The sequence below is a fragment of the Vanellus vanellus genome, assembly GCF_965231255.1.
Source record: "Vanellus vanellus genome assembly, chromosome: 18".
NCBI lineage: Eukaryota > Metazoa > Chordata > Aves > Charadriiformes > Charadriidae > Vanellus > Vanellus vanellus.
In genome coordinates this window covers 1,195,572-1,210,806 of record NC_138923.1, presented here as the reverse complement: position 1 = coordinate 1,210,806, position 15,235 = coordinate 1,195,572, and the positions used below count along the sequence as shown (strand labels likewise).

The following is a 15,235-nucleotide window of genomic DNA, read 5'->3' as shown; positions in this document are numbered from 1 at the left end:
CCCGCCACTTCCGCTCTCGTCACCAGCCGGCGACGCCTCCCCTCAACGTCATCAGCCTGCGCCGCCGAGGAGGCCCGCCGAGGGCTGAGGCGCCGGGGGTGTCCTCTGTGTGTGTGTTCCCCCCCCGCCCCCCCCCTCTCGCAGCGCCCATGTCCCCGCGGCGGTCGGGACGATGCTGTTCTCCCTGCGGGAGCTGGTGCAGTGGTTGGGCTTCGCCACCTTCGAGATCTTCCTGCACGGCCTGGCCCTGCTGGTCTTCTCGGTGCTCCTCGTCCTGAAGGTGGACGGCCAGGCCTCGGCGCTCTCCTGGTGGGTCGTCTTCATCCCCTTCTTCGCCGCCGACGGTCTCAGCACCTACTTCACCACCATCGTCTCGGTGCGGCTCTTCCAGGACGGTGAGAAGCGGCTGGCCGTGCTGCGGCTCTTCTGGATCCTCACCATCCTCAGCCTCAAGTTCGTCTTCGAGATGCTGCTGTGCCAGAAGCTGGTGGAGCACACCCGGGAGCTCTGGTACGGGCTCATCATGTCGCCCGTCTTCATCCTCCTCCAGCTGCTCATGATCCGAGCCTGCCGGGTGAACTGACGGCGAGGGAGCGGGCTCCGGATCGCTGCCCTCACCCCGGCCGGGGATGTGCCTGGCTCACCGGGGAGACCTGGACCCGTAGTGACAGTCATTGGGCTTTTCCCCATCTTTATTTCTGTACAGAGTGGTAGGTGGCAGGTTGCACAGGTCCAGTTCTATGAGAGGAAGGGTCTGTAATTAAGCACGCTGCTTAATATATAGCGTCGTATTTCTTTGAAAGATCCTTTTGTGCCGAATCTTTATTTCAGTTCACTCTGCTTTTGGTGTTAGCCATAAAGTATCCTGCCCTGCAAGCACTGTTTGATATGCTGGTTATTTTATTTTAAAATAAAAATGCTTGGAAGGATTAGTTTTATTTATAAAATTCTTTTTCCCTAGAAAGCATTTGTACTTAAAACTGTTGCCTGCAGAACAGGAATCACCTGGAGGTTGGTTGGTTGCTGTAGATATCCTCGTATACCCCGAACCACTGCCAGCCAGAAGCACTGCGGCTGCTGCCTCGCCTGCCCTGCGCTGTCTGAGGCCACGCTTGTAACGATGCGCTGGCTTCCACAGCAAAATTCATTTACTTCCATCTGTCCTCACTTCCCTGAGCACTTCATGCTTTCAGTGCACTGGCAGGGTTTTATGGCACCATGCTCTGAGCCAGAGAGAACTGGTGTGTGTATTTTTGAACAGAAATGTGCTTTTTTTTTTTTTTTACTTTGTGTTTCAGATCCATTCCCTAAATACCAAGGTAGGGGTGTTGGGAGGGCAAGGCATGGGGACAAGAGTGTGCATGGTTGTGAAGTTCTGGTTGTGAAGGGGGAGATTGGGTCTCCCTGAACCCCAGCTTTGGTGTGGAACACTGTCCTCGGATGCCCAGAAAGCCTGAGTAGTTCAGTATTCCTCAGGGAAGTGGGGATCAGCGAGTTAAATGCCAGTGTCACAGGGAACTCCCAGCACCATAGCCACCTTGGCATCACTTGTGCTTGGCTCCCACCACAAGGGTGTTGCAAATGGTGGATCTGCCCCTCACCTCTCTGCGAGACATCAAGTGTTGCTTTGGACCTCAGGCCCAGAGGACTCGTCTCCTTCTGACACCGAATTTTGCAGACCTTTGTACTCTATTCATGATGTTGACTCTGAAAAAACACCTCCTGGTAGCCAGAGCTTCCCCTCCAACCTCAGCTGCTCCCTGGCCCATCCCTATCTTTGCCCCATCTACCCAGCTCCTCCTGGTGCCACCCTCTCTCCTCTGCTGCTCTTGGGATCTGTTCCATGCAGATAGGATCTTGAGATGGAGAACTGCTATATAACCATCTCTCCAGTTCTGAGTCACGTAGCAGAGGCCTGAGGAGCTCCAGCAATGTGTTCACGGGTCTGATCTCCCCTATGAGAGACACTGATGACAACAAAACAATTGGCTGCCCCTTTTCTCCCTAGCAAGCAGATGGGCACTGCGGGGAAGTTTCCTGCAGGTGATGGTGGTTGTCCCTTCACCCTGCTGCCAGCTCATGCAGGCTGTCACGGAATGGCAGTGGGAGAACAAGCGGTCTGATCCAGCAGGATCCATAAGCTGGCATAGATTTAGCCCAGACTGGGCCATACTGGGGCATAGCCCCTGATGCACGGTGTGACCTGCTTCCCACCAGCCCCTGTTCGGGTGGCACCTGGCTCCAGCCCTTGCTCAATGTCCCCAGTGACTCTAGATGGCCCATTCTGGGCTGGTGTCAATGTCTGGTGCTGGAAGTACAGGATGGGAGCACCCATTTTTCTGGGACCTTGCACATCCTTAGGTGGTGCCGGGCCCTGAGCACTGGAACCTGCCTTACAGAAGCTTCTCTGCTCCTGCATCACCTTGTGATGTGGTTTTCCAGGGCTTGGTGTCACCGAAGTGCAGCCATAATGTTCACAGATGCTCCTCTGGTCTGTCCGCTTGGAGCCAGACATTTGCTCACACGGGCCAAGCTATGACAAACCAAGGACACATCACCTGGGAGGACGGCGGCCGGCTGCTCCTTGTCCACTTCCACCTCACACCAGTGTGAGTTCATCCCGACTCTCCATGTCCCTATGCCACGGTTGTGCCCACAACGCGCCCAGTTGCTCTCGGAGCACGCAGGCCACAGATGTGTCACCAGCAGCCACAGAGTCACTGGTGTGGCTCTGGGGAGGGTGAGGGCTGGGGTAAGGGGCAATGGGGGTGAGTACAGGAGACCAGGGCTGGGGTGCTGTGGGGGACAGCCAGTGGCTGCTGATGGGCATAAAGAACCAGAGCCGCAGAGGGTGGTGGACACATTTGGTGAAGGCGGAGAGGAGCAGGAGGAGCAGCAAAGCCTCTGAGTCAGGAGGGGACACTCACTGAGTCGCCCTGGGGACCGATTGGTGCCTTTGGGCTCTCGCACAGCTCCCCAGCCACCCGGCTAATTAAACCACAGAAGGGGCAAACCAAAAAAAAAAAAAAGAGTCAAACAAATGAATGCCTCACTGCAACTCTTTGCAGAGGAATGGGAGTCCCGGTGGGGCTTGCCTGGTACCGTCATCCCCAACCCAGCAAACAGCCGTGTCACCGGGGTGTGGTGCTCAGCGTGGAGGGACGATGCCACATCCACCCGCGTGCCGCCAAGCTCACCTGGAAGCGGCTTTTCCAGCATTTCGCAGCTGCCTTGGGGAAGAGCCAGCAACCAGCGTTTCCCAGCTCCGCTCCTCAGAGGTAAGGCAGGCTCCCAGGTGCGTTTGGGGACACAGGGGTGGCACATTGCCAAACTGCGGCACTCGGGGTGCTGCCCTGATGGGGGTGCGGGGGCTGTCTGCGTGGCTGGGGGCGGTGGGCATCACCCGGCAGCCAGGACCAGCCATGTCCCTTCCCGGGACTCGCTCCTCATGCAAAGGAGTCACCCTCCACCAGGGCCACCAAGTCCTGCAAAATAATTGCCTCCCTCCCCAGCAGAGTGGTTCTGGCACATCAACCTGTGGCCGGGGCGATGTGGCCACACAAAACTCCTTCTGGGAGCATTCCCCTCGGTGAAATCCTGCTGGACCCTCTGCCAGCTGGCACGGCTTGAGGGGACAGCCCCTGACACCCGTCCCCTGCCCGGTGCGAGCCATGGGGTCCCTGGCGCTCCTTGGCATGGGGAGGGCGACTTCTCAAGTCTCAGGCCAACAGACTCTTTTACATGCTGGAATATGCTCTGGCAAAGATAAAAATCTCGCCTCTGGGTTTATTTTTGTTGCTGCGGCGGGTGAGTTGGATATCGCTGCCAGCTGGGCTTTTCCCAAACCTGACTGCAGCTCCTCGGCTCAAAGCCTGTGTTAGGGGACAGCCCCGGCTTGCTCCCAGCCCGGAGGTTTGGCCCTGCGGACACGCTGGTGCTGTGGAGCCGGGTGGGTGCCCCAGCCCCACGCCCCTCCAACCCCCCGGGGCCATGGGGTAAGGAGCCTCCGCACAGCCCAGGTTCCTCCTGGCCCTGTGCATGGAACCAGAGGTGCCCAACCAGCGTCATCCTGATGGACGGATAGTACCGGCTGTCACCCCACTCCGTGTGTCTCAACTCCTGCTGGGACGTAGGGCAGCTTTTGGAGAGACATCTGAATTTGGGGATGGCTGCACAGGAGGGAGATGAAGCTGGTGCTGCCATGTCCATATGGCATCTCCAGAGCAGAGCCCAGCCCAGCCCTGGGGCTTGGAGGAGAGCTGTGTCTCCAGAGCAGTCCTGTCGTGCGGAGATAGCTGGAACTGCCCCAAAAATAAAGCCATCTTGCAAGCCCTAACTGGTAGCAGCTGCTGACCACCCCCAAATCTGCTTGGAAGGGTCAGGGGAGCAGGGAACAATGAGACCTTGTTTGGGCTTCATGCACGAGAATGACAAGGATCCAGTGGAACCTGAGCTACCACAGGGACATGGGGGCTGCTAAAGGAGACAGCTGGGAATGGCTGGTCCCAAGGACCTCCATTTCCACCTGCATCTTGATGTGGACAGCACCTGGAGACCATACAACCTGCTCAGCGCGGTGGTGGCTTTAGCATCACAATGCAGGGGATGGCTCCTAGTCAGGAGCTGGGAGTTGCATGCTGGAAGGACCCTGTGGTCCTGGTTTGGGCAGTGACATGCCTTGCCCAGGGCTCGTGGGAACAGAAGCCACTGCCTGAAGGCAATGCTGTGAGAAGAGCAGCCACACATCACCAGGGGTGGCTGAGAGGAGGATGGTGGAGGAGAACAAGAAAAGGACATGGCTGGGAGGTGCTGTTTGTCCAGCACAGACAAGATGGTGCTGGGAGATGTGGAACTGCTGGACTGGGTGGCACAGTTGGTGCCGTGGCTTGGCGCCTGAGCCCGGGGACCTGGAGGTGGGCTGTGTCACCAGAGCTGTCCTGTCATGCAGAGATAGCTGGAACTGCCCCCAAAATAAAGCCAAGTCTTGCAAGTCCTAACTGGTAGCAGCTGCTGACCACCCCCAAGTCTGCATGGAAGGGGCAGGGGACCAAGGTACGATGACAGGCAGTTGGTCAGCCTGTTCCTGCCTCAAATTGTCATACTGGGACTAAGAACCTGTGTCGCGAATGGGTGATTTAGGTCGCTGAAAGAACGACCATCAAAGGTATTAGCAAAAGTGGTTTTAATATGCTGTTGTAAAAGTGTGACTTAACAGAGTTTGGTGGCAAGGTTCAACAATGAGTCAAAACTACCAAGGCATAAATCAAAGTCACCAAGACAAAATCAAAGTTGCCAAGACAAAGTCAAAGTTACCATACTACAAGGTTATGCAGGTACCAGTCTCTTACCCAAGATCTGCCATTGGTAAAAGGTCTCTCTGCCTCGAGGAGCGCCCTCCAGAGCTGTCCCAGCTCAAGGGGAGATCACCGCCGTGCAGCCACGCTGCCTGGCAGGGAGAGCCCAAAGAAGGCTCACTCAGGTTCTCATATCACTGAATCACGGAGTTTCAGAGTTGGAAGGGACCTCTAGAGATCATCTAGTCCAACTCCCCTGCCAAAGCAGGATTGCCCGGAGCACATCACTCAGGACTGCATCCAGGCGGGTCTTGAAAATCTCCAAAGAAGGGGACTCCCCCCCTTCCCTGGGCAGCCTGTTCCAGTGCTCTGCCACCCGAACCGTAAAGAAGTGTTTCCGTGTATTTGAACGGAACTTCCTGTGTTCTACCTTGTGCCCATTGCCCCTCGTCCTGTCACTGGGAACCATTGAAAAGACCCTGGCTCCAGGCTCTTCCATATATATGGAATAAAGTGGTTGGCTTGTAGTCAAAGCACATGCGATGGGAAAGGTACGCATGAGGCTCCTTGTACCCACAACTTTCTTTGTTCCTTGCTAAATGAGGCTTGGAAAAGCCACCCGCTATTCATGCGTCAATCACATGGTCGGTGTCCCAAGCTCATGCATCGATGCTCGCTGTGTCATTCTGCTCCTTTGTGGGTTTTCAGAGAACAGGTTGAAACTAGAGGAGTTCTTGGCCCGGCTACGGCTCAGGCCTTTACCTCCTTTGGAGCCCGTACCAAACCACCAGGGTTTGGTCCAGGGGCCGAGCGCACCCATCACAACCTGCTGAACTGGGTAAGATGCCTCCAAATTCCTCTCGAGGCAGATGCCAGCCACAGTCCCGTTCCAGCTGTGGGGGTGGCTTTTGCTGTTGTCTTGACTGGCAGCTGTCACTCATTTCAGCTGAGGCTTTGTGAGGTGCAGGTTGAAGCCCGGGTCCCATGTTGCCATGTGCTCAGGTTGTGTGCCAGGGAGTTGAGCCACCCAACGCCTCCCCAGCCACTGGCTTAATTTTAGTTGGGCTTTAAGGCTGAGCGTGGCCATCTTAAATATCTGCACGTCATCAGCTGTAAGCCCATCCCTGTGAGGGGGCTGAATGCAGAGAAAGGCAGATTTGTCCTCAGTAGCCCTAAAACTCTGCGCAGAGCCTGGGTTTGTACTTTGGGAACCCTGTGTCACAGAAAGGCGGTCACCCCACGGTACCCACCCAGTGGTGCTGACGTGCTGCCATCTCCCAGGACTCACGGCTGGAGAGAAGAAGGTGTTAGTGCTGAGTGAGGACTGAAAACTCTGCGTATTTCTCCCGGCCGAGCTCCAGCGACGGTGCCAAGCCTGTGCAGCATGTCTGTGGGGTGTGCTGGGCGCCTGGGGCTCCTGCCAGTTCCCACCTGGGGCTTTCTCAGCACCCACAGCCCCTTCACCAGCCTGTGCCTTCAGCTACAGCCCCGTGTCTTTGCTGCTGAAGGACACGGGGACCGTGGCCAAGACATCAAGGAAGGAAACCTGGGGTGATGGACCATCTTTCAGAGGGTTGTAGAGTCAAGAGTGAGACACCAAGATCAGAAAGGATCATTCTGGTTTACTATTTGGGCAAGATGGAGAGACAACACCAGGTGTCATGGTGGGGAATTACATGACATCCTGAAGAGTGGCTGACTTCAGCAATGTCGGAATATGTCTCGCATTAGCTGCATGGGATTTTACAGCCTTCCTTGGGGAGGAGCCGAGAGGCAGTGACCGTTGGGGAGCTGCTAGCTGCAGGCACATCTCCAGCCACGCCACGGGCCGAGGCTGCCTGTGCCTTCGGGTTTCTTGTGTCTTTGATAACCTCCACGTGCGGTACGGATTCACAGCCAAAACACTAACTCCACAGCCAGCTCTCACTCAGACATGTCTTTTAGGAAATGGCCTGAGTCATGCAAGTGAAAGTGAGATTCTTATCACTGAAAACATGGCTGAAACATGTCTCAAATCACTGCTGCCTGAGAGCATCCTCTCTGCCGGCTCTAACACTTGGGTCACTCCGAAGACTTATAAAGTACTTTGTGGTATAAGACCCCTAAGCCCCTGTGTAGCTGGGTTCCCTGCTCCTTGCAGCTGCCCCCCAGTGCCTCAGCCCTGCTGGGGGCTGCTGGGGGCTGCTGGGGCCAGAGTGGGTGAGACTGAACGCTGGGCTGAGCTGGAAGCCAGCTGTTGCCATGCGCGGCTCAGCAGCACCCTGGCACCCCTGAACGAGGCTTTTCAAGCAGCGTTATTTGTGCCTCGAAGGGAGAAGTCTCCATAGATTCTCCTCTGCCCCCAGACCACCACTCTGACCGCCTCAACCACATCCGTTGCTGGTGTGGTCCTCATGCCACCCCAGTCCTCTCAGTGCCTTGCTGCTGCTATGGTTTGAGAAACCCATAACAATTTATTGTCGTTTAGACAATCATTTTATCACCCGATGACCCCTCCCCACCCAGGAAAGGGAATTTGGAAAAAACAAGGAAACCCGGGAGTTGAAGGATAAACAGATTCAATAGAGTAAAATTAGATAATTAACATTAATATCACTAAAGAACCAATATTGATCCCGATACCAATAGAGAATATGCACAGATTATCCTCAGCCCATTCTATCCGTAGAAGCTGTGCACTCCCAGCAGTGACAGCACATGTGGGACACTGAGGGCGCTGCGGCTTCAGGAAGAAGGGAAGGGCTCAGGGCTCCGGCACCGGGACAAGGAGTTCTCAGGATGGCAGCCACCAAGGGAGAGAGAGAACTCCTCAGCAAACTTTCTAATTTATATTGAATGTGCTGTTCATGGTCTGCAATAACCCTGTTGGCAGCTTGGGTCAAGTGCTCAGGTCTCGCTCCTCCTCATCCCCGCACCTGGAGAGCTCGAATACACCGAGACCTTGAGACCCACACACCATAGCTGGCCGTAAAGTAAATGTTTTCACAAATTCAGACACTCAAGTCTTCTAAAAGTGCAGTTTTCCCAAACATTAGAAGAGAAATTAGTCCTGTGTTGCTCAAACCAGGACAGCTGCTTTTCCTGAGGTTTTATTTAGGGCTCCCAAACAGCAATGGGGACACTAATCCCACCTCGTTTACCAAAGCTGGTGCATCCCTGTGTCTGGGGAGAGGCTGGCTGGTGGCTTGGGGTGGCAAAAGCAACATTTGCAGTGGAGCAGATCCTCTGGTGACTTCCTCCACCAGCAGTACACGGGCTTCCTGTGGTGAGTGCCAACACCAAGTCACGGCCTGGGATGCGGTAACAGTGTGGTCTGGTTATCTCACACAGAAACTAATTCCCTTGACCAAGATAAGAGGCTTGGCTGCCTGTGCCAGGCCATTCCCGCTGGGAAAACGAAAGAAGCCTGGCGGCGAGAACAGCCGCCTCTCCCTGCCTGTAGGGAGAGGAGCTGTGGGTCACCCCTGCCTGGGACTGCCTCCCCATGCGCTCCCCTTGGAGCTGTGGACCTGCCAGCAGTCCGGCTTCCCAGCTCTTCCTGAATCCTCTTAATTTAGCTTTGGGTTTGGTTTGTTTGTTTGTTTTTTTCCCCCAATAAGCTCCCGTGTCAGAGGCATGTCTTACTTGCATGTAGGCAATGGCAAACTGCAGCCCTCTTAGCTGAGCTTCTAACTGCTGGGAACATTGGGACAAGCAGTCAAAAAGTTACTGGAGAGCACCTAGAAAATGATGGAGAGCACCTAGAAAATGAGGAGATAAGTAGTGTTTCATCTAGATTTGTCAAGGAACCATGCCACCCCGATCTGGCACCCGTCTCTTATGGGTGACAGCCACGCTGGAGATGGGAGAGGGCAAGCGCAGGGTATCATGCTCAGGAAAGGTCACAGCCTGGTCAGCTGCTGGGTAGGTGGGATACGGAGGTGGCTTTGGGGTATCCCTGGCTAACGACCAATGTGCGCAAAAGAAAGTGTCACCTTAAGAGCACATGGGTCTGTGTCCTGACACGGGTGCCCTGAGCTGCTGCAGCCCCCATTTTCAGGGCTGGTGTTCCCAGGACTTCATCTATAACTTTTACGGAAAAATTTAGAGAGTTGGCAAGGCTGTGGTTGAAAGAACAGGTCCATTTTGAGTCACCGCTCTCAGAAAGATGTGATGAGAAGTGTGGAGCAAGTGCTGAAAGAGGGGAGGAGCCAGGATGGCAGGGGCACCAGGACGAGGAAGGGCTGCAGCAATGGTGACCTCCCTGGAGCGGCTTCTCAGAAGCTTTGCTGAGACTTTGAGGAGAGAGAGGTGTTGCAGAGTGCCACAGCTCAGTGACATGAGCTGACCTAGCAGGGGGTGAGAGGATATGGGGTGTCTGGCTGTCCATAGTGTACCCACTGCTGTGGCAGAGGACCTGGCTCCGTCATGGTGCTAGCTGCCCTTGTCCAAACCAGTCTGGCAGCTCAAGGGAGACCTCCCACAGCCAAAGGGTTTCCTGGTCTCCTGCAAATATCCTCCAGCGTTTGCTGAGGGATACCTCCATCAGATCACCGTTTCATGTTCTGCCTTGTTTCCTTATGACCCTGTTGGTTGCATTGGAGGCAATCAAGCATCTCCAGAGCTGCTCGCCTCAGTCTCCCTCCTGTGCTGTCCCCAAGCACTCGTGACACCAGTGAAAGGGTGCTTTATCCTTGTTTCCCTGTGCTCCCTGATCTCAGGAAGAAAAAACCTTCAGGATGCCCAGGACGGAGGACAGCCCATGGCTGGGGCTCTTGTAAGCCAGATCCGAGACACCCTGACCTCGCCTGCCACATTGGTGCTCTCACCCCCAGGCAACGCTGCTGGCGAGTGAGCAACTAACAGCCTCAACCTCCTGGAGCATCCCTTGGCCACGTCCCTCCATCCCAGCACACACAGGGATGCGTCGGGCAGCACATCCCCCTCCCAGCCCGGAGCTGGTGCCCATTCCCCAGGCTCCCCGCTCTGCGGGGCTCAGCCGGCTCCACTGTGAACATCCAAATACTGGTATTTTTATTGATATTGTTAATCTCACGGATCTTGCGAGGATGCAGGTGTTGTGCTGAGCCCCATCCGAGCGCCGTGGGAGATGGAGCTGCCCCAGGGCCAACGCCTGCTGTGTTGTAGCTGTGCACAGGGAAGGGGAACGGACTGGGGTGTCTGTGGCCGGCACAAGGGCTGCCTCCAGGTACACGTCCCTGACCCAGAGCACCCACAGCTGAGAGGTGGCACCAAGACAGTCACTGTCAGGGCAACTGGGGCACGTTTAATGACACACGCTGGGAAACACATTAGAGAGGAGAAAAGATCAGGTGTGCTATTTGCCAGCTGGGAAGAGCAAGCATGGGCATCCCAAAGGCAGATTTAAATGGCCCCAATTCCACCGGTCTTGTTGGAATTGGACTGGAAGGGAGGGCTGGAGCTGGTCCCTGCTGGGACAAGTCGCAGCAAGACCCAGGGTGCTTTTGGAAGTGGAATGGGGGGCAGGAGAACGCCGCGCGGCTCACTCAGAGACATGGGACCTGCACAGAGCCACCGCCTGCACCTCCCGCAGCCAGAGCTGGGGTGACCTCGTGGTGCAGAAATTAAACGGCAGAGAAATGAGAGACTCTCTTTTGACCCCAAGTCAGGGTGTTTTCCTTTCAGGAGGCACGGGGAAGATGTTAGCCATGGAGGTGATGTCATTTCACAAACACCAATCATCTCAGTGACTGGCAGTAATGGCTGGGCTCAAACGCCCCGTAGTCCCCGCACCAGCCCGGCAACTTCCCGCTGGGTCTCAAAGAGTCGTTTCGAGGGTCACGGACAAAGAAATATATGTCAAAAGCAAATCAAATAGGGGTGTGTGTGTACTCTAGCCACACTTCTCTATAGCAGATTTGTCCAGCTGTAGGCAGAAGAATGAGGCATTTAGGTCACTTTTTCAGTTATGAGCAAATAACACATTTAGCTCTCACCAGAGCACATCCCTGAAGGCAAACAGGACTGGGGCTCAGCAGCACCGAGGACCCGAGGGAGCCACGTGAGAGCCGGTGATCCTGTTGGCCAGAACCCCATGGCCCGTCCAGGTCCTGCGATGCTCCATGCTCGGGCACCACGTCACCCTGAGACACAGCCCGCGTTTTAACAGACAGAATCCCAGACTGGTCAGGGTTGGAAGGGCCCTCTGGAGCTCCCTCAGTCCCACCCCCCGCCAGAGCAGGGGCACCTCCAGCAGCGGCACAGGACACGTCCAGGCGGGTTTGGAATGGCTCCAGAGTGGGAGACTCCCCCCCTCTCTGGGCAGCTGTGCCAGTGCTCTGCCGCCCGCACAGGAGAGAAGTCCCTCCTCATGTTCAGATGGAATTTCTATGTTCAAGATCTATGTTCTATGTGCCCGTTACCTCTTGTCCTGTCATTGGGCACCGCTGAAAAAAGACTGTTCCCATCACCCTGGCACCCTCCCTTTAAGGATTGATAAGCGTTGATAAGATCCCCCCTCAGTCTTCTTTTCTCTAGACGGACGCTCCTTTGGGTGGAGTTATCTGAAGAAAATTGAGGGCCAGGGTGTTGTCACCTTGCCAGAGCCCAGCCGGGGCAGCATCGCCCGGGGCACCAGGGGGAACAGACTTCTCCCTGCCAGAGTGCCAAGGTAGAAGCAGAAGGGGCCGGTGCTCAGCCAGTTCAGCAGAAGGAGGTAAAAGCTAAGGTAATTACCTAATTAGCTAATCAAGGGGCCTCTGCGGGAGCCCACGAAGGGAGCAGGCGCAGGTGAAATAGGGGCTGTGTGCGATGCTGCGTCCTGAGGATGCGATGCAGGTTTGGGAAGATGTTCTCCCAGCGAGCCTTTCGCCAGGTCCCATCGGGGCTCACGGGCTCTGCCTGCCCCCAGCTCGCCAGGCCTCCTCCCAGCGCTCTCCTTCTGTGGCCCAAAGGTTTTTACAGGGAGGATTTTGCCAACAAAATTATTAAGCCATTACCTGTGACTCGATTTAGGAATACCTAGCGTAAATTGAAGAAGTAGTAACTTTTATCGTTTTTTTTTTAGCTGAACTATCAATAGATAAAATTATCTCTCCCACAAAAACCTCTGTCCTGACTCCCAGCCCTGTATCTGCCTTCGTCCACCAGCCTGGCTCGTGGGGGTCTGCAGGATGGCAGATGGGCACCAGAAAAGAGGGTGCTGGGAGAATGGGGGTTCCTGAGCTCCCGCTGGGTTTCAGGGAGGAGGAGAGCTACAACACATGGAAGAGCTTCCCTGAAACCAGAGTTCCCTTGTGCCATCCGTGTGCCACATGGCCTCTGCCTGGGCACAACCCCATCCTGCAGCTCTGCCCTGAGTCCCACCAGGCCTTCGGCACCCAGACAAGCTGTTTGCTCCAGAATAGTGATGGTGAAACTGGTTTTTGCACATCCACATTTCTTCCCAAGTGGAAGGTGAATGCTCAGGACCCCAGGAGGTGGATGAAGGCACTCCGGTGCATGGGGGATGTCTCCTGGAGACCCTCATGGCTGTGAGGTGTACAGCTGCTGTGCAGGGAACAGATACAGCCGCCCACGTTAAAAGGGACTGGTGCACCACAAACACTGCTTTCACAGCGAGAAAAACACCGCTGGGTACAGTTGCCTGTGCTCTGCTCAGTGGTGTCCACAGGGTGCTCTCACCAGCTTGGCCCCTATCTCCAACCTTCTGGGATTGTGCCCATCTCAGGAGCAGGGCTTAGTCTGCTCCTGCCATCCTTGCTAGCACAAGGTCCATGAAAGATGGGTGGCTGAGGGCTCTTGCAGCTCCAGAGCACCAGGCCTGCTCCAACGCCCCCTTGGAGTGAACACAGCTCCTTGGGGGACCAGATCCCTGAGGTGAGGCCACAGACCATGGGTGGGACCATGGAGCCACGTGTCCCTATGATGGCATACATCCGCACCTGCCTGAGTGTGTTGTCCATTAGCCACGTTCATGAGGGTTCCATTGCTCAGAAGCTGCGGTGGTGGACCTGGAAGCATTGCAAAGCTTGCATGTGGCGTGTGGCCCCAGCTGCACCCCAGATCCCTACCACTGCACTCCAGATCCCTACCGGCACAAGCTCCAGGCTGGATACAGACCTGGGGCACTCCCGTCCATCCCTTCTCTCGGCAGCCCAGGAGATCCTGCCATGCACCGTGGCCAGTCACTGCTGTGTCAGCTTAGTCCCAGCAAGGTCTGTCCTTCGCTGCCCTTGTGCTCACATGGACCAGGACCGTTCCCAGCTGAGCTTGCCCCAGGTTGGTGGCAGCAAGTTTGCCAAAGGGCTGAGCCTGGCAGAGACCTAAATTCCTGGGAACAGAGGCAGAAACAGCCGCTCGGACAGTCCTGCTGCCTGGGATGAGTGGATGCAGTCACCACAAGCCAAAGGAAATCACAGCTCCCTCCCAGCTGGGAAATCATTATCTGTCCTTCTGGCTTGAGAGGCAATTCAGATATTATCACGTAACCTCTGGAAGTATTTCTTTACTACAGAAAGATGAGGAAAAGTAAAATGAAGAGCGGCTCAGCCTGGGTTTGGAGGCAGGAGCCAGAGGGTTTGGTCAGCTCTGGGTGCACACAGCTCCTGCACAGTGCCATATGTCCAGGAGGGACCAGGGCCGGTCGGTGCCTCTCTGTGCTGGGTGGGGACAAGTCCCCCTTGCTCAGGACAGCCCTGGCCCAGCGGCTGTGCAGTCAGCAGTGGGTTTCCAGTCCTGGGAAGGTAGTGGACAGTGATTCACCCCCTTCCAGCAAAGCCATGTGAGTTCAAAGATTATGTGTTGTGTGGAGGTGGGGATGCAGGAGTGGTGGCACTCTCTGGACTCCAGGCACCCACCCCACCAGCACAGGAGACATTACAAAGGAGATGACCATGGAAAGAGGGGTACGGGGCGGGCGTCCAGCTCGGTGCAAGCTGCAGATAGATGTGAGCTGAGACAGAGAGCCCCGGGGACCGCTGCAGCCCCGATTTCACAGGGTGGTACTTTCAGTGCACACAGCAGGACCTCTGAGAGCACCGTCCCTCCGGCCGCAGGGAAAGGTGCTCTGGGAAGGTCGCATGCAATGAGGGCTCCCCAGCACGCATTTCCCTTCTGGCATCGCTGTGTTTGACTCAGCTGAGATAAGGCAGCTGGAAACTGAATCTTTCCATCGCGATTACCCTTGTGATAGCCCTGGCAGCCTCTTATCGAGGTGCTGAATCAGCAGGAAGCAGCTTCCCTGTATTGCCTAGAGAGAGAGCAGGTCCCCATGTCCACCAGCCCACCAGCCCTCCCCATCCCCGGGCAGGGGTGCTGGGGTCTGTGGCGGGGGTGGGATGCCCTGCCCACGCCGCTGAGCCTCCAACGCATGCCCGGAGCCACGGGAGGCTGCTGGCACAGCGGGGGGGCCACGAGTCCTGAGACCTCCCCACTCCCCTGGCTCTCCTCGGGGTCCCCATGTCTTCAGGGATCCCCAGCCCAGGAGCAGCTCAAAACTGGGTGACACACGGGGAAGAGGTGACCAAAGTCCCAGCTGGGCCATGAAGACATCTTGGCCCTCTTGGCCTCTCCTGTCTCCCCTGGCAAAGCTCAGCAAGTGTTGCTGAGATCCCCCCGGAAGGGCCATCCTCCTCCTCTGATGTGATTGTTCTTCTCAGTGTAATAAGACTTATTATCAAGGCACCTACCACTCTGTGTGTGATTTCAGGGCATTGGATACTGGAAAGATCACTCTCACCCCTTTATAGACCTTGTAGAGACTTGTAATGGAAATATTAAGACCCATGAGAGCAAAGAGAGAACGGAAATGTGTGTGCAAAAGCACAAAGAAGCAGGGGGACAAGGGTTAAAAGGAGAGGTGTGCGCTAATTGCTACAGGCTCCTATGTCTGATGTCATTCAAATGAGGAGGAGGAACTAACTGGCTGAAGATAAGGTGTCAGGAAGATGCCAAACTGAGTCATAAATACACCTCTGAGA

The 15,235-nt window shown here is 55.8% G+C and overlaps 1 protein-coding gene across 1 annotated transcript; it reads left to right on the top strand.

Moving 5' to 3' along the window:
- Positions 1–70: 70 nt before the first annotated feature.
- On the top strand, positions 71–929 carry TMEM203 (transmembrane protein 203). The gene has a single exon (XM_082492789.1). It carries the CDS (start codon positions 173–175, stop codon positions 581–583), a length of 411 nt encoding a protein of 136 aa, XP_082348915.1. The 5' UTR covers positions 71–172; the 3' UTR covers positions 584–929.
- The last annotated feature ends 14,306 nt before the right edge of the window (positions 930–15,235 follow it).

Excerpts from the sequence above, each read along its gene's own strand:
- TMEM203 (XM_082492789.1), top strand. The coding sequence starts at position 173 with ATGCTGTTCTCCCTGCGGGAGCTGGTGCAGTGGTTGGGCTTCGCCACC.